This window comes from Vidua macroura, chromosome 1 (genome assembly GCF_024509145.1).
Source record: "Vidua macroura isolate BioBank_ID:100142 chromosome 1, ASM2450914v1, whole genome shotgun sequence".
Classification (NCBI taxonomy): Eukaryota; Metazoa; Chordata; class Aves; order Passeriformes; family Viduidae; genus Vidua; species Vidua macroura.
In genome coordinates this window covers 37,446,815-37,465,642 of record NC_071571.1, presented here as the reverse complement: position 1 = coordinate 37,465,642, position 18,828 = coordinate 37,446,815, and the positions used below count along the sequence as shown (strand labels likewise).

The following is an 18,828-nucleotide window of genomic DNA, read 5'->3' as shown; positions in this document are numbered from 1 at the left end:
GTATTAAGACTGTGTTTAGGAGCAGTTACAATAACTCTGTGGACTCTCTTTTATGGTTTTGTATATAGAAGTCATATTAACTTGTTTGTAATTTCAAATATAAGGTTCAAATCATAAGGAATTAATAATTAAATATGCACTTTTTGAGCTTTTCCTGTTTTCCATTAAATTTCTTGTAGTATCTTGGGTCTGACCACCACTCTTCCATGGTTCTTTGCTTCAGTCAAAAAATATCAGAAACTCAGAATTCAATGAGATTTTTATTGTGAATGTAAACAGACAGAAATAGTTTCCTTGGCAAGAGAAAGCAGGTGAAAACGCTCAGACAAGGTACTCTAGACCCACCTACTCAGCTTGCTTTAGTTATAAGTTCACAAGATGCATGCTGAGGGAATCAAGTAGGTTTTGTTCAAACAGTGAAAAGTTTCTAAATTAAACGAGTGTCTGGGCAGGTAAGTGTATGTGTAGACCCTTGACTCCAATTAGGTGTTACGAACAAACTCGTATTCAAACAGATGCTGGCTCCATATCCATCACTGTCATTCTTTTGATGACACTAGAAAAAAAATGAACTTTTCAGCACTATTCAGAAAATTGATGTTAAGTTCAACAGGATCCGTTGCTTTGAAGTAAACGTCATTTGTGTATAACCTGAATATTGAACTACATTTACATTATTAATACAATGTATAAAAAAGATGTGGTGGTGTGCACTGCTAGTGCAAGGAATCTGGGGTACATTTCTACAAAATATCAGTAGCATATATCATTTGTTCAAGTTCTCCATTTGGAATATATCAGTTCCAGATTCAAACTGGAAGCATATATATTATATTTACTAAGCTGAATCAATACATGCTTTATTTTATTATATGCATAGCTCATAGTAGTGTGTATAGATTAACTTTTTTTGTATATCATTCTAATATTAATGTGAGATTAATTACTTGGTTAATCTAAATGAAAAAGAAATACCAAGTTTAGTAGGAGTTTAACATTCTCTTGAAACTAACTACAGTAAGATTTGCTATGGGGAAAATAAATGATGCTACCAATTAATACAGTAAAGATGAGATTAAATGTTAAAGTTAATTTTATTGATCATAGCAGTTTTCAAAATAACATCCCCCTAAACAAACCATATTGCTTTGGAAGACAGAATATATACAATTCTAGATTCTAGAACTTGATAACCTTGTCAAAATAATGTTTAAACTGTTTTTTCTTAACAATAAAAAGGATAAAATAGATGGCAAAATGAATGGCCTGTTTATTGTATTTGAACATGTATCAAAATTTTGTTAGGCTGCATGAAGTACTGGTGTCCTTAAAAGAAAAATGCCACGTATGAGAACTGATTGATTACTTGAGTTATAGTCCCTTCAGTATATATATTTTGGCACAGTGTATGTTGCCTCAGAATGCAGTGTGTTATATTCAGGCAGATTTTTGTAATTTGCCTAAATTATTTCAGGTAATGTCCACTCAATGGCAGTTAATAGTACAAGAAGATGCATGGTCATAAAAATACTGTCTTACTGTCTAACAAGTGAAGTTAGGTAGGAAATTTTTACCTTCTTCATCTGACCAAGATAAACCAAGTTTTGTTTTCCATAACGAAAATATTATATTCCTTTTCATAATGAAAATGAAATTGATTTTACTAAACTATGGATGGTTTTTACCATAAGAATGGTGTCAATGCCAATCTCTCACAATATGATGCAGGCTCTTGCCAAGTGCAATCTCTCACCATTATAGAAATTACTCTGGAAGAAGCCCAAGAACAGGGAGTGGGGTAGAGCAGATTAATTATGCAAGGGTGCTAGTAAGCTCAGGAAGTACTCATTCAGTCTGATCAGTGAGTCTCAGGGTATATTCATGAGTATACTGAATAAATACTTTAGAAAGAAGAGGAAGTAGAAAGAGGGAGTTTTCTTTCCATAGAGAGATAAATACCTGGAGAATAACATATTGGGACATTTTATTCTGCCATAATGATGGAGAATTGTTTTGGGCTGTTTTCAACAGAAAAGACCTTTGTGGTTCTTGACCTATTATTGTATATTTGGTTCTAGAGAAAGGGTGAATTGATTGATCATAGTTTAGGGGACAAAAGCCTTCTCTCAGAACATGTCCGAAAGAAGTCATGTTACACGTATCCTTGGTGTTTAGTACCACAATTACATCTGAGTGAATAAGGTAAATAGATTACAGAGTAGTGTTGTGATAGACTGCACAAAAATTTTAAGTGGCATGACTCAGACGATAAAGGTAAGCTTAGCAGAAGGTAGAAATAATGATAGGCAACGTTTATCTGCACCATAATTGACTGCAGATTGAATTTGTTGTGTCAGGCAGAAATTAGGATACTTGTTCAATATGAGCCATATCATCATGTTGACATCATCTTTAAAAATTACATTACGTGTTTTTATTTAATCTCCTACTCTGCAAAGGCTTGCACAGGTAATTAGTTGTTTCATGTACAGTGTCTGTGAAACTGCTAAAGTCTGTGGAATTTTTCTGTTTTGTAGTGGGTAAGCACAGGACTTGAGTGTAATCCTGAATTTCCCATGTGCACTCACTCTGCAAACAAATAGAGGGCCTTGTAAGAAAGTATTTGTTAAATTTTAATATAGCCTCAAGTAAAAGCTTACCTACTAAATAGAGTAACTACATCTCTATGAAAAAGACTGCACAATCCTCTACAATATTTTTTAGCTGTGTCTCACTGTTAGAGCCCTGCTTTGGGCTGAACCAAGTGTTGTGCATCTCAGGGCTGTTAGACTTTCTCCCTGTAAACTTCTCCAGTTTACTTACTGGGGAAGTTCCATAGAGATCGGCTCTGGTTTTGTAAATGGCATGTAACTGGTAGGATACAGATCTTTCAGCTGCATCCTGCATGGCATGAACTTCTGAAGTCCCAGACAGACAGAATATACTTTCCAGCACTCTCAGCCTTCTTAGTTTTGTGCTTTCTTAGGGTGCAGACAGACTGCAGCCTTGCTATTAGTTAGCCAGATAAAAGCATGGAGCCTTCTCCACAGCAGACATCTTTCAAAATGCATTGTGAAATGAGAAAGACATAATGCAAAATAGTTGGATTTAATTTTGTGAGATGGAATCAGTGGAACATATTCACTACACCTTTTGCAAAAGGTTTCTTTTATTTGAACTGGCTTTCATTATGAAGGCATTGCCTAGAGGGAGTGATTAAGGCAGGAAAACAATCTGTAAGAAGAATGGTGACATGAGGTGGATCAGGAGGGATATGAAAAAGAAGATGCAGTGCTGCAAAGTCAAAAACTCTCTGAGAATAGGACAAGACCTGTTTTTTTCTCAATGCAAAAACTAAGCACAATTTTTTGTTGGACCACTGCCTAAAGAACATAAGTGAGAAGGCATATAATCCAGTGAAGTACGTTAGTCAGGCACACAAACTTATTTTGAAAACTGCTGTGTAGATATGTTGACTGTAATTGTAAGAGAATACTGTCTGGATTATTTAAAACATTTCATCTTTCTCAGTGTATTTTACACATTTAAATTTGCTTGGTAATATGATGTACTGATGGTGATTGTGTACAATACTGCACTTAAGCAAGGAAAATACAGCTGTTTTTACACGGGTCTGTTTTCTAACTGTTCACATCTGCATACAGTATTTTTATTCTTTTATAGTATGTTTGTCTGTGTGGTTATAACATAAATATACAGACACATTTTATAGACAAATCATTTTTTATATTTGAGCAATTTGTCAAGGTTATAAAATGTATGGCTTAGAAAGGTCCCTAATTATTTAACACTGGTACATGGAACCAAAGGAAAAAAAAAGGAGATGCTTAAATTGACTTGTACTGCTCAAATAGGCAAGAAGTCATTACAAATAACATTGAAAAGTGATTTACTAGCAGACATTTTGCTACTTCAAGTAGTTCCCACAGACCAAAGTTTGTCTACATGTAATTTTCAAGATCAGGATCCTCAAAATTTATTTAAGGATTCTTGAGTTTTCAACTTAGATACAAAGTAGTAATACAAATTATTAAAAATATATATTTATATTATTACTATATTTCATATTCTTTATATCTTGCATGATTATATATTATTATAATAAATAATAATAAAATAATTTTTACTTTCATGTGGGACATCTTTCTCAAGAACAGATATATTTTCCTAAAGTTCTCTATGACATTACACCAGCAATATGTCACATATTTCTCATGCTTCATCACTGACTTTGGCTGAGTGACTTGTCTTCGCAGTGCTAGGATTAATTCTGTGCATCAAACATGGAAACTGTGGTGAAGGAAGAAAGTAAGGCCTTTCCTAAAGTATTCTTCTAATGTATTCTTTTGTAAAAGGGTTCCAGAAGGAAACCCTTCTCACCTTTCTGAAAGGGTACAGTCTCTTTATTCAGTTAAGCATCATGGTTAGCAGCAAAAACTAGTACTTAACTTGTTTTTCACTCTTCTGCTGCCTCTTATTCTGCCTCTTATTATTGCTTAATTAGGCATGAAAGTTGGGAATAATTATATGATCTATCTTGTTTTTGTATTCATCCTACAAGTAAATACTCTTTCAGCATTGAATTTTATAGGCTACAAGTAAAAGCCATTTAAACAGTAAGAATGATTTTGGTTCTCTTAAGGCTGCAAGAAATTATTCAGTGAGGTGCCATATTTTTTGCATCTCCTACATCTTACTCCTGCAAGGAAAGATAATGAAAGAACTCCCTTTTTTTTTTTTTTTTTTTTTTTTTTGGTCTTTTTAATTAGGGTTCCAGTTCAGTTGTAAAAGCTCAGCATAATCTAATTTGGAGCTGGTTAAATGCTTAAGAACAATCTGTTTGCTCTCACACAGAACTCCCATTAACATGCCAGCTACAGTTATATTGAAACAAACTTAGATGGCTTCATGTCCCTGCAGAGGAAGGAGATTTAAACTTGTAAATAAAAAGACTTGAAGACCTTATTTAAGTAGAGGCTGGGTAAACTAGCAGCACTCTGTGGGAAGTGAGTTACGGACAACTCTGCATAGCAGCTATTATACCTGTAAATTTGAGCAACATGTTTCCACTTTAGAGCAATTTCATTCATATATTTCAGAGCAATGGAAAGGTCACCAAGTTCTGCATAGGCCCTCATTATATATTCCTTCAGCATCCAACATAAAACTTGAGATGAGGTTTGTGGAACTATAGCTGAGAGAATTTGGAGAGAGCTGTGGATGCAGAATAATTAAACTTGGGGTTCTCTGCCAACAATTCCGTGAAGAAAGCTGAGATTTGTATCAAACTAATATCAGCATTCATAGTTCAGTTTTAAGGACCATGTTGTGAATATTTTTCAGATGTTTAACTAGTGACACTGTTAGTTAGGGGAAAAAAGTGCAGTTAGAATCTGAAGCTGACTGATGATTAAATTTGACTAGAAACTCTAAAAATAGTTGACATGATAGCAACACAAGGGTGTACAGTATTATGTCATTTTTAATGCGTCATTGTAACTTAACACTGGTCTTCTGGTTTGATTATAATTAACATCCTCTGACTGTTTGTATTTGGCTTACAGTATGTCTCAATGTTATGTGTTGAGAATTGTAAAAGGTGCATGATTGTGCTGTTTCTGTTCAAGTTGTTTCTAATTAAAAACTTCACTGTCCAGTGTTCTTTCAATAAGGGTACCCAATACAATATTTACATTATTTTAGGTATAGAGAAACTGGCTTTTCAACCAAACTGAATGATGCATCTCAATATCCAAGACAGTGTGTTTGTGTGTGTACATCTTCACATGTATACACTTACACATATATTGTGAATTGGTTTTAGATAACGGCTCCTACTTCTTTCCTACTACCTTATGCTTTTCAAATCTCAGGCATATGGAAGGAATTAAGGAATTTTCATGTAAGCTGAAAGTCATAATTCCCTCTATGTATCCTTAGAGTGATAGTTAGTCACTAGAACTCCTCTCCCCAAAATTCAGGACAACAAATAGCATTAAATAACAGTCTAATGACTAATAAATGCCAGATAATACAGGATTCTTCTACCTGCATGAGCAGCTTAGTGATTGGAATGACTGTGTCTTTTTATCCCATTTGACACTTTAGGTTTATAGCCACTAAATTCCATATATATGTTTTGATTCTTTTGATTCCACAAGAGAAAGCATTACCTTTCTTTTATGTTCTAAATATCTTCTACTGTTTCATGTTTTCTAAAAAGAAAATACTGACCTTTGTGGATCCTTGAGCTGACCCAGAATGGTTGCTTTTCATTTTTTCAATTCTATAATAGCTGAATTTTGACTACATTTTTGAAGTCTTAACTTCTCTTTCAAGTAATAAAGGAGTTACTTTCCATAAAGTTTGAAGTTCAAAAGGAAAGATATAAGCAATTTTTCATATTGTCAACTTATTACCTGAACGACTGTCTTTCTTATAAAACTTTAAATAATTAATGAAGAAAAAAACTCTGACTATTCATCCAAATTTTAGTGATTTTTGTATAAGGTTTAATCTAATTGTTCAAATACTAATCTTAAAATGTACTTGCATATATATTAAATTAATAAATTTGGTAATAACTCTTGAAATAATAAAGTTATTTGTAATGTAATGCATGAATTTTAATAGCAGTGCATATTCAAATCTATTTTAGCTTAGCAATATGAAGTAGCCAAAATATATTTGGGATTGTGACAGGATTTGTGGGAGCTTTCTCCTTTGAAAGGATGCTCCTGGCTTTGAATTTCAAACATTAGCTTTTGTAACAGGTGAACAAAAGTAATCCTCTCTTTTTAATTTTTTTTTTAATTTATTTTTAAAAAGCCAGATAATTACATGTCTGCCTCACATTCAGTTAAGTCTTTGCTGATGGTCTTTTAAGGGTGTGTTTTATATTTTGCTTTCTTTTGTTTGGGCTTTAGTTTTGGGCTGGGGTATTTTTGTTTTGTTTTTTACTGTCAGTCCTTGCTGAGAAGTTACTGATACTACTGTTAGTAGTAAAGTGTTCTTTGAGGGAAGCTTTGATAAAAATTCTAGTTTGAAATAGAAACTGGAAAAGTACAAAGCTATCGGGAGGAGAATACCATCCTTCCCGTTGCCTGAGATTTTTTTTTTTTTTTTAATGTGAAAGCAACATAAATCTTAATAGAAAATCTAATGGTAGAAAGGTAGACTAAAACAACCTAATTTTGGTCTAAAATTAATCTACTGTTATACAGTAATATACTGTATTAATTAAATTTGCGTGGCTCTAGTACTTTTCCCATTGTTTTCCAAGCATCATTCTAATTATACTTTTCTGTTTGGTCACTACTTGGATAATGTAAGTGGTACCCATTATTGAAAGGTAGTCTGTATTTGTACTAATACAGAGAATGCCAGTTTAGAAATGAGCCTGATTGCATGGTTCATTTTGTTCTCCTTTGTAGAGCCAGGCTGCGGCCCACTACAAAGGCACTAAACATGCCAAGAAGCTCAAAGCACTGGAAGCCATGAAAAATAAGCAGAAATCTGTTACTACCAAGGACAGCGCAAAGACTACCTTCACTTCCATCACTACCAATACCATCAATACCAGCTCTGACAAAACAGGTTAAGCGACAATCTTTGTTGGTTTCGTTTGTTTTAGTTTTGATTTGGCTTGTATTTTTTTTTTCTTCTTGTTTAATTCCATGTCTGTTTGGTTATGTGCTTGCCACATTGATTCATGCTCGATCCATCTTTCTGTGTGATGTTGATTTCTTTTAAGTCCTTTCAGTAGGCTGGTGATAGTCTGATAGTCATGGAGCTGATTTCTCTTAGTGAAAAGAGGCTTGACATTCTTTTTATGATGGAATGCAATACTCATTACTTGATTAACATATCAACTGATCTAAACCTCTTGGTCTTTATACACTATCTCTTTATCAATAATTGTATATGGCACATTTCTTTTAACCACAATGTTATTTGTGCAATGCACTATTTGTGTCTAGATGCCTCTTAAAAAGCATTTGCAGTAAAAACCTAATTTTCATAAATTTCAAACATTGCATTATTTTTTTTAAATGGCTATTGCATGGTTTTGAAATGGAAAATAGCTCTATAACCTCTATTCCACACAATCAGGTAAGTGCTATTGATGCCAATTATTCTGCTTAAAAGAGTCTTCATACTGAAATAATAATGTTTAAAGTATTGTATGGGTAAAAGTGACTCTTTTTTCAAATAAAATCTACATATTTGTAAAGTCAGCAGGATCTGGTTGACATCGCATTTTAAATATGCAGCTATTGTTGGAAATTTCAAAGGAAGATTGTAAGGTCACTGAGAGGTAGTCTAGTGTCTCACAAGGTTCTGACTGCTCTTGCGTATAAAGGGATACAGTTTGCATATTTACACATAACCAATCCCCCTCCCCAAGCAAGACAAAAATAACCATGGGAGGAAAAAAAACAAAGCTGTGAAACATCAGGGATCTACTTACTGATGCTGAAAATGGCTTGTTTGGAACCTCTTCTGATCCAGTAAGTTCAGCATTGTAAATGGATGTGCAATAACCAACTATAATACAACAGGAAAGTACCTTGCAGACACATGCAGTACTTTCTTGAAGATACATCTTCACTGTGTTTGTTATAGACAGGTAGCTCTACATCTATCTCTCTCTATAAATATATCTTAGTTTTAACTTACTATTATAGACAGCATTTTATTTTTCCTATGCAGATTTATAACCTAATTATGATGGCTTTAAGAAATATTTGCTACATTGTTTTTATCTCTGTTACCACAAGAAAAGACAAGAAAATATTCTGAGAGGTTTTGTGTGATGAAAGAAATTAAGTATGGAAGAATAGGAAAAATGTCAAAAGTTATTTGGTGAAATATGTGTTTCTAAATATACAAATACCTTTAAAAGTTTCTTGTGATGTTACTTGTTGAGATATTCAGAACAGGAAGGAGGATGTTGTGTGAAAGAGTGATTTATTGTTTACCAAATATGATCTAGTGGTTGAAGAAAATAACTGAAGAAAAGAAAGATCTTTTAAAGCTTTAAACTGTATTATGCAAAAGCTTTTATCTTATGCTGTGTAAGTTTGAAGGATTTTCCAGTGTGCCTTAAAACCAATCTGATTTTTTCTATCAAGCTCTGGTTAGATCCCTGACAAGATATATGAACTGTCCTGTATCCAAGGTCAGTAGCCCAAATCAGTTTTTATATCAGCATAAGTAAGAAAATATTAGAAATCCAGCTGCACACAGAAGCAGTGGCCTATGCTGGAGTTTCTTCAGCTTTACACAGTGGTTGCAAATTCCTGGATTCATTGTGTAGACATACATGTATGTATACGAATACATATACTCATTCTGTGTTAGAAACACTGACCCTAATGGGGTTCTAAAAGTTACATAATTATGTTAATTGACAAAAAACAAAAAATCTTACATTTCTTAAATTATTGAGAGCCATATTCAACTGCTGCCAAAAGCTCTATTCAAGCAGTGGCATTGAAAGTAAGGTAGGCAGTTCTATCCAGATGCAGTTTTTACAGGTCAGCATTGATGTGACTGGCAACAGAATAAAATCCTTGCTATAAATTATCCTTTGTCAAGCATGTATACATGGTGAGGGAAAAAAAAAATGGATAGCCAAAAGGATGACATTTTCTGTCTACTATGAAAATTGGATTTTATTTCCTTTCTGGTTGATCTTATGTCATGTATTAGCTTGATTGAACTTTTAAATGCAAAATGATTCTGAATATCAGGATATATTGCACTGTGTGAGTTTGGAAATTATCACCTTAAAAGTCAAACATTCTGATAGTAATATCAGTTCTCAGGGAATAGCTGTACTAATGAATATAATTTATAAATAAATCTTTCATAACTAGAAGACAGTTACTACGTCCATGTACTTGTGATCATTTGAACAAAAGCTTTTTCTACAGTATTTTAAATCTGTCTGCTGAAGATTAATAGTTGATCCCAAATTCACTGAGGATAGGGTTGAGTACATATCACTTCTTATATATCATCTACAGCAGGGGTTAAATGCTGAATTGCATGTCAGTCACAGCATATTGGTCAGGACTTCAGATCACTGGTTCTGTGTGCCCTTAGCAGCTACAGTAAACAAAATGTCATCAGGAAATCTGTGCTGCTATGCAATAAAGGATTGTGGGAAAAAAAAACCCAAACCACATAGTATACAAATTGACTCAAGGGCTAAAGTGGTAATTTGTTATGTTACTTATTCTGGAACTATTTTGTTAGATGTGGTGTTTTATTGACACTGTGCAGCTCACAATATAATCTAACTCCTTAAAACCTCTCACACATGATTTCTGGTGTTTAAATTATGTGTTAAAGAAAAAGCATGAAATATGAGGGGGTTCTGCTCATTCTGTGAAAGTCATTAATCTTTTTTTCCTTTTAACTAACTTTTGGAATTATTAGAAGGCTTGAACTTGAGAAGTCTTCGGAGCAATAAAACATCATGAAGATACCATATAATGGCAATGCAATTCTCAAGATGTGAGAGCTTTTTTTATCCTATCTACTATTTAACACACTTCTTTTATCTGTATTTGCCAATTTTTATGTTACATGGGTAGTCAGGACAGAAAAACAGAAAACGTGAGCATTACAAGGAGAAGCCTACTTTATGGCATTATACAAACCAGATTTCGCTATTTCTTGATTCTCCAATTCAGGTGTGACAATAAAAATGACTATTTTTGCTATATATTAACACACACGCATACATATTCCCGGAGAGGAAATTGTTAAACATCTCTGATAGCTTTGCAAATTGCTCCTCTGTAGTAAATGCGGTGTCCAACCAGCGAGAATGATGATGTGCAGAACTTCATGATATCAGAAGGCTAATTAATTACTTTATTATACTATATTATACTAAAACTATATTACACTAACAAGAGCTATCACTAACTGACTAGAAAACCCATGACTCTCTGCCAGGAGTCCCAACACAGCTGTGACCTAATTGGTCAATCAATCCAAAACACCACCACTAGAATCCAATCAAGCAATCACCTTGGGTAAACAATCTCCATAACACATTCCACAAACACAGGAGCACAAATGTGCTCAAATACAGGAGTAGCAAATGAGGTAAGAATTGTTTTGATCATTCTTTGCTTCTCTCACAGCTTCTCTCAGGAAAAATCCTGAGAAAGCTGTCTCTCTCTGTTCAGCAGATATGTGAATACCAAACTCCTCCTTTCTGAAAAAGTATGTTTTCTTCAAAAAGTTGTTTCATATCTTCAGTTGTAAGGACTGATACTTTAGAGCACTTGTCAAAATATATTTAGATAGAGTGCATTCTATCATCCCAATTAAAATACATGTCCAGTAAGGTTATTGTCATGCACTTAGATTTTTGGAAAATAGATTGAATTGCCAATATTATACCCATGTAAAATTATGTCCCTCCAGTTGTTGCATACGTCTAAATATTAATCTTTTCCAAAGCTATGTGGAGCTAAGCAGGACACCCCATGACCACATTATCACAAATTAAGTCTTGAAGATTTGGGCTGCTTTTATTTTTATTTATTTATTTATTTTTTTTTTCAGCAGAGAATTAGAGTTATTTCATTTAGTATCAATGGAAAAGAAAGAATAAACCTTTCAAAGGGGAAAAAACATATCATTAGATGCCATCAGTATGGCAAAGTCTTTAATGCTGCTTTTGAATTTTATACACTGTATCTTGACTCCTATGTACTTAAATGCAAAGAACGGCTCTTAAAAACAGACAAAAATGTGATAAGCAGAAAAAGTGTGTATCTGGGCCAAGGCACAGACAAGATCATCTATCACTATTACAGTTTTAACAGCTAAGAGACCCCTGTGCTGTCAGAGAAAAAAAAAATACTGGTGCCTGTCCTAAAAAGCTTACAGTTTCACATAGGATGAGAAAAAATTTAAGGAGCAGACACCATAAATGTAACAGGCAGGTGTTTAAAGGAGTGGTAACATGAATGTGTTCAAGTGATAAAGGCATCACAAGAAATGAAAACACTGAGGGATGGATTAGAAGGAAAAGGAAGAGGGTTGTTTTTTTTTCAGATTCTGAACATGTGTGGGTAACAGCATTAGTGAAAGCATAAGATTTTTCCCTCACTGACTCATATGAAAATTCTTCTGTGTAAAAAAATTTAGTTTCATTACCCCATTACATTTTTTTTTGTTTGTTTTGCTTTGTTTAAGATGTGGTAGGATATTTCTGGTCAGCAGATGAAACTCACTCCTGAAATAGCAATTTCAGTACAGCTGGGATAATTATGAAATTGAGAGCAGTTGGAGTGGGAGAGAACACTCATTCAGGGAAGACCTTGGACATAAAAGTGAAAGAGGGGAGAAAGCAATCACAAGTGATTCAGGATAAACTTTGCAAGAGGGAGAAAGGTAGATGGCATGAAATTGAAAGGTTTAGGAAAATATGAGGAAAAAACTCATAAATATGAGTTTGGCAGCCAAAATACCAGAGGATGACAGATTTTTTAAGATTCTGTGAAGGGATATCATCATGTGTGCCTGAAGATTGACAAGGCCATCCCTACAGGTCAGAGCAGAGTCAGCCTGAGCAGGATACTGAGTATATTTTTCAGTTGAGTTTTGAGTATCACAATCTTTTGCTGGGCAAACCATAGGGTTTGACAACTCTTAAAGAAGAGCAAAGAAGTTTTTCTTGTGTTCCAGTACAATGTCCTGTATTTCAGTTTCTGTCTGTTGTGCCTTTTTCTGTCACTGGGTACCAATTAAAAGAGTCTCTGTATTTTATATTCCCTGACTTCATCAGGTATGTATTTATATACACTGCTGGTTTGTTTTTCAAGTGGTGCCCTCCAGGGTTCCAAGTCCCTCTTCACAAAGCTGCTTTCCAGATGCTTAACCTCCAGCCCAGAATGAAGTGTAGAGTAATGGCTTCCCAGTTGTGGGACTTTTGTGCTTTCCTTCATTGAACTTCAAGGGACTTCTATTGTGCAATTTCTCCAGTCTGTCCAAGTCCCTCTGAATGGCAACCTGTCCATCTGGAGTACCTCCTCCCAGTTTTTAATCATCAGCAAACTTGCTGAAGGTGCACTCTGCCCCATTGTCTGGGTCATAAATGAAGACTTTGAAAAATATTGGGCAATATTGATCACCTGCACAGTAAAGAAGTTCTTCCTCACATTCAAATGGAAATTCCTGTGCCTCATGTTCTACCCATTGCTTCTTTTCCCACTTCTTGGCATCACAAAGAAGAGCCTGGCTCCATCCTTTTGGCAATCTCCCTTCAGATACACACAGACATTGATGAGGTCCCCTCTCAGTCATCTCTTCTCGAGGCTGAACAGGTCCAACTCTCTCAACTGTTCCTCAAAGGGGAGGATGCTCCAGTCCCTTCAACCATCTTTGCTGTCTTCTTCTGGACCTTCTCCAGGAGCTCCATGTCTCTCTACTACTGAGAAGCCAAGAACTGAACACGTCACTTTGTATGTGGCTTCACCATGGCTGAGTAGAGGGGCAGGATCACCTCCCTTCTTCTGCTGGCAATGCTCTTCATAATATCCCCCAGGACATAATTGGCCTCCTTGGCCCCCAGGACACACTGTTGGCTCATGGACAGCTTTTTGTACACAAGGAGCCCAGGTCCATCTTTGCAGTGCTGCTTTTAAGCCTGTGCTGGTGAGGTTATTCTTCCCCAGATGCAGAACCTACATTTGTCTTTGTTGAATTTCAGAATATTCTTCTCTGCCCATCTCACCCACCCATCAAAGTCCTTCCGAAGGACTGAACAACCCTCTGAGGTATCAGCCACATCTACCATCTTTGTGTTATCAGTGATCTTGCTGGGAGGCATCTGCCCCTTCATCCGAGTCACTGATGAACACGTTAAACAATACTGGGCCCAGTATTAAACCTTAGGAACACCAGTAGTGACAGACCTCCAATCAGACCTTGTCCTGCTGATTATGACCCTCTGGTTTTAGTCAGTTCTCAATCCACCCCACTGTCAACTCATCCAGTCCACTCCTCCTGAGTTTTTCTATGAGGATGTTGTAGAGACAAGTGTTGGAAGCCTTGTTAAAGTCAAGGTTGACAGTAACTTCTGCTCTCCCCTCATTTACCCAGGTAGCTGTTTCACCATAGAAGGCAGTCAGGTTGATAAGGCATGATTTACCTTCAGTGAATCCATGCTGACTACTCCTGATCAGCTTTTTGTCATCCATCTGGATAGGGATGGCCTCCAGAATGAGGTGCTCTGGTGCCTTTCCAGAGATTGATGTGAGGCTGAATGGCCAGTAGTTCCCTGGGTCACTCTTCTTGCCCTTTTGGAAGACCAGGGTGACCTTTTCTTTCTTCCATCCTTCAGGCACCTCTCCTTTTCTCTGTGACCTTTCAAAGATTGTGAGAAGCCTAGCTGTGGTGCTCTCTAGCTCTCCCAGGACTCATGGATGCATCCAGACAGGGCCTGTAGGTTTGTGGATGTCAAGTTTGTTTAGGTGTTCTCTGACCCAAGCCTCCTTTGACCAAGGAAAAGTCCTCCTTCAAATACTCCTTTATCCTAGTCTCCTAGGTCTGAGATTCCTGATTTTGGTTTGTTTGTTTGCAATGTGAGTGAGCATGTCCTTATTAGACCATTTTGTCTCCTTCAGGTCCCTAGTAAGGAGTCAAGGGCCTCTTTGTTATTAGTTGGTACTGCTTTATTTAAGATTCAAAATTTCTCTCCTAAATTGTAGGGAAAAGTTTGCAAACACAGTGCTCAAATGAAAACTTGCTTGTGTGAATATTTATAGATGGACAACTTATAATTGACTAGTACTACTATTTATATTAATATGCTTCTGCATGTTTGATTACAAATATTTGCCCTTCTCTGACCAGTGCTTACCTGTTGTTTCCTCCAGTACCATGCATTAGCACACCTTGCTTGTTTTCTTTAATCTTTTAATATGTTACATTAGTTCTGTACACAGATGCATCTGTGCAGTTCCTGGTTCAGCTCCAGAACCTGTAGTAGAAAGGCAGTCCCATTTAAAAATGAAAATAATTTTCCTCATCTCTCTGCTTTCCTTTTATTTTCAATTTAATTTTATCTCACTTACATTCAGCTGTTTATAATAGCATATATTTTGGAAATGGCTAGGGTTTCATGTTTATGGTGATTTCCATATATTAAGAATTACTGGATTATTTCTGGTATTGCTTGGTGTACCTACCCTATTTTATTATTATATTTATTGGGTTTGCTCTTTAAGTTACTTCTTTAATCCTTTTTTCCTAATGCCAAACTACCCTAACTTTTTCTATCTTAATGAAAGCTTAAGAAGATATACTGCTATATTTATAATATTAACATTGTCTATTTATTAGAATTTTTATAGGCAGCAGATTTGCTTGTAATCTTTTCTAATGAAAAGAAATTCTCTTTATAACAATAATACTTATGTCAACTGTATTTAAAATTCAAAATAGTATTTAATACTATTCCAAATCTGCTGGTGTATGCAGAAACAATTTACTGTATGATCCGAGTGTGCAATTTGCTTTTACAGCTTAGGCTGTGGGTACCCTTGTATATGTAATTATTATATTAAGGGTGTTTAATCTAGGAATACAATTCAATGAAGTCTGTTTGTTTAACTTAGCTGTTTTGTTTCCATATGCTTTATTTTATCATAAAGCGTGCTTTTGTTTTGGCAAGTGATTTCTTAGATCATTTCAGCATCGCTTAGGGCACAGCAAAATTAACAGGCTAACTCTGGGTTCAGGCTTGTGAGATGCTGGATGTAAATTGCTTTTCTTTGCAAGTCAACATTTTAGTACACATCAAAATAGAATGATGACCTTGAAGTTTGAATTTATAAGGGTTTTTAATTCATTTTTAGTTGTTTATGATATTTTGCATGGAACATTCAAAAGTTGCAAATGTGAAATAATAAAGGAGAAGCAATTGCTTGGGGATTAGCAGAACACAGATGAACTTCAAAGCAAGCTATAAGTCTTCATGGATCACTTCCCAATCACCCAATTCCTAAAGTTGAGCAGTTTCTTTTTTTATTTTATTTGAATAAAAATTCTTTAAAACAAGGTTTAGTCTGAAAGAGATGTTCTTATTTTTTAATTCTCTTGTCATTTACTTGGGAAATAGAAATTACTATTTCACAACTATCACTTATCTTTATCACTTGCCTGGAAAATTCAACCCAAACTGGCAAAATTTAAGTGCGCAATACCATCTTTCACTTTAAATCATCTATGCTTTGACTTTTCCATACTTCAGACAATCTGTAGCTAACTGCAGCACTAAATGTTATCAGCATTCCACAGACTGTTGTACCAATTTTGTATTAGCGGTTGATGGCAATTTGGAAGACAATAGCTTCTCTTTTGATCTCTGTGTAAAACTAGAGCTTTTTCTTTCTTTCAGAGTGTAGCTAAATGACGATATAAAAATTACAGTAATTTATGTGTGCCTCAATTGATCATGAATGTGAAATAAAATCCTTCTTTGCTTGCATCTACGTATGCTGAGAGCTTCATCATATGAACACCATGTGTTTTCTGTGGACCCAGCTGCTTTTGATTGCAATTGCCTTCACAGCAATTTTATGCTTGAATAATCCTGCAGTTGGAAATTGCTGTCAGTCATAACATCTGTATCACCCTATTGAATCTGTATCAAAGTCCAGTACTGACAATGGTATTGTTCAGAGGTCTGAAAAGCCTTTTTTATTGAAATTTCAAGTAGCTTCTTTTGTTCTATCTAAGGGAAAAGTCAGCTTGACTGCTGCATGCCCAAAGTAGTAACAATTGGAAATCTTGGGAGTAATCTTCTGTTTGTTAGGTGTCTGTTTATAAGTAATTCATCAGTACTGCTGCAAATCAAGCAGTAGCACATATCTGCTGGATGATACATTCTGCATGGTGTGTTTTGTTATGTTGGGAAGGGCATTGACACTACCTAGGAGGATGGGTATGAAGATGCCTCAGTTCTAGCCCTCACAATTTCAAAAAAGTCATTGCAGTCCTAGATTTCCTTTCAAGTTTTTATTGCAAAGCATCACTTTCAGAAACGTGTTACTATTGAGTATTTGTTTATGGACTAATTTGAAATGGAGTAGAAACTTATTGATCCAATGTTCTCAGATAGGTGGTGAGGTTTTCCAAGTATGGAATTTTTCAAATGAGAAGGGTCTGTTTTGGGGGCAACAAAAGGTAGGTCTTCATTCAGGTGATCGATCTTGTTTCAAGCTGACATCAAGTCAATTATCTGTTCTCAGTTGTTATCCGTAATCAGTCAGTTATCTGTTGAAGACTGGATTTGTTTAGGAGGTGATGTTTTTAAGGCAAGACCTACCAAATCTCCAAAGATGCTTTTAGATCTTGCCTAGATTATTTCCTTTTGTGGTCCATCTCATGTTCTTTCCATGCTTAAATCAAGAAAGCTGGAGAGTGTGGTTAAGGATATGAGTAAATGTAACGTGCTAAATGTTGGAGCCATTGCTTTATGATCCCCTGACAGCACCATTCAGAGGGATCTAAAGACAGCCATAGCTGCAAGAGTTCTACTAATAAATGTAGAGCAATCTGCTTTACCCAGACATTGACATTTCATTTGCCATTCATATGACAAGAACTCAGTGCAGCAGAAATCATTATTTCTAGAAACAGATTATTCTATGTACATATAGTAGGTGTTTTCAGAAAAAGGCAAAAGTGAGTAGTATTAAAATCTATTGTGATAACGGGAAGAACAATTTAATTATGCAACAATTTTATCTATGCTGTGTTCTATTTGGTATTGGACAACTTTCAATAATGTGTTTAAAGTCCGTGCAAATCAGTGATTTCTTTCCTCAGCTAAAGAACTCTTATAGGTGAAATTCCTCCCTACTGTGTCATTCTTTTGCTAAAATATACCTTCCACTCTGCTGTATTAATGGAGCTAGACATCATAAATATTAATTTGATATTTGGTACCAGTCAAACAATGTAAATATCTGTCAGGACCAAAGACTTTCTCTCTTCCTGCCATTTTCCCCCGTCTCTGAAGAAAAAAAAAAAATTATTGTGTTTTGAATCAGTGAATATATGGCAAAATATAAAATTTCGCCTAACTTCTCATTGTTTTAAAGTTTGCTACCACTGCATTTGCAACTCATCTAAGTAAGCTGAAAATTAGGCTAAATTTTAGTAAGGTATCTGCAGCACCAGCAAATATCAAGTTATTTTGAGACAAAGCATAACTGTGACTGTGATATCTGTTTGAGGAAGAATTAAACATGCAGTTTGTCTTCATGCACCTGAACTCTCTACTTCTTAGACTTAATGTAGTTTTCCATACACTAAGTGCTTTGCTTATAGGTTATAATTCGGGCAGGCAACACTTATAACTTCAGAATAGGTGTGCTCAGAGACTCTTATTCTCAAGATTCATAGAGGGTTTCAAACATTTTGAAGAATTATTCTGTGTTTCTCATTTCATCTTTGTGCTTTCTGTGCTATGTCTAATAACAGTCTCAGTATTAAAGCTCTTGTTTTATGGCATGTCCATAGTTGAATTAGAATTAAAGGAGCTAGAAAAAATTATGTAAATTGAAATTAAGAACTGCAAATTAGTATTATAGGGAAAAATGGATACAAAAATAAATATAGACTCATCAAAGGAGACAAAAAGGCACTTTTAACAGTAACAGGATCAAGGATCTGTGTCTTAGATTTAATTTGAAAGGGGACAAAACCAGTTTTTTCATGCAAACTTTATGATGATGTTGATGTTTAAATTCTTTCCATACTAATGGT

General features: G+C 35.1%; 1 protein-coding gene across 3 annotated transcripts in view; it reads left to right on the top strand.

Annotated features, from left to right (window-relative positions):
• The window catches only part of ZNF385D (zinc finger protein 385D), a 416,346-nt gene that overhangs the window by 343,166 nt on the left and 54,352 nt on the right, over positions 1-18,828 (top strand). For all 3 annotated transcript variants that reach the window (XM_053987806.1, XM_053987810.1, XM_053987816.1), the window contains one exon: positions 7,455-7,617. In XM_053987806.1, coding sequence (XP_053843781.1) covers positions 7,455-7,617 — 163 coding nt within the window. The remainder of the gene's footprint in view (positions 1-7,454; positions 7,618-18,828) is intronic.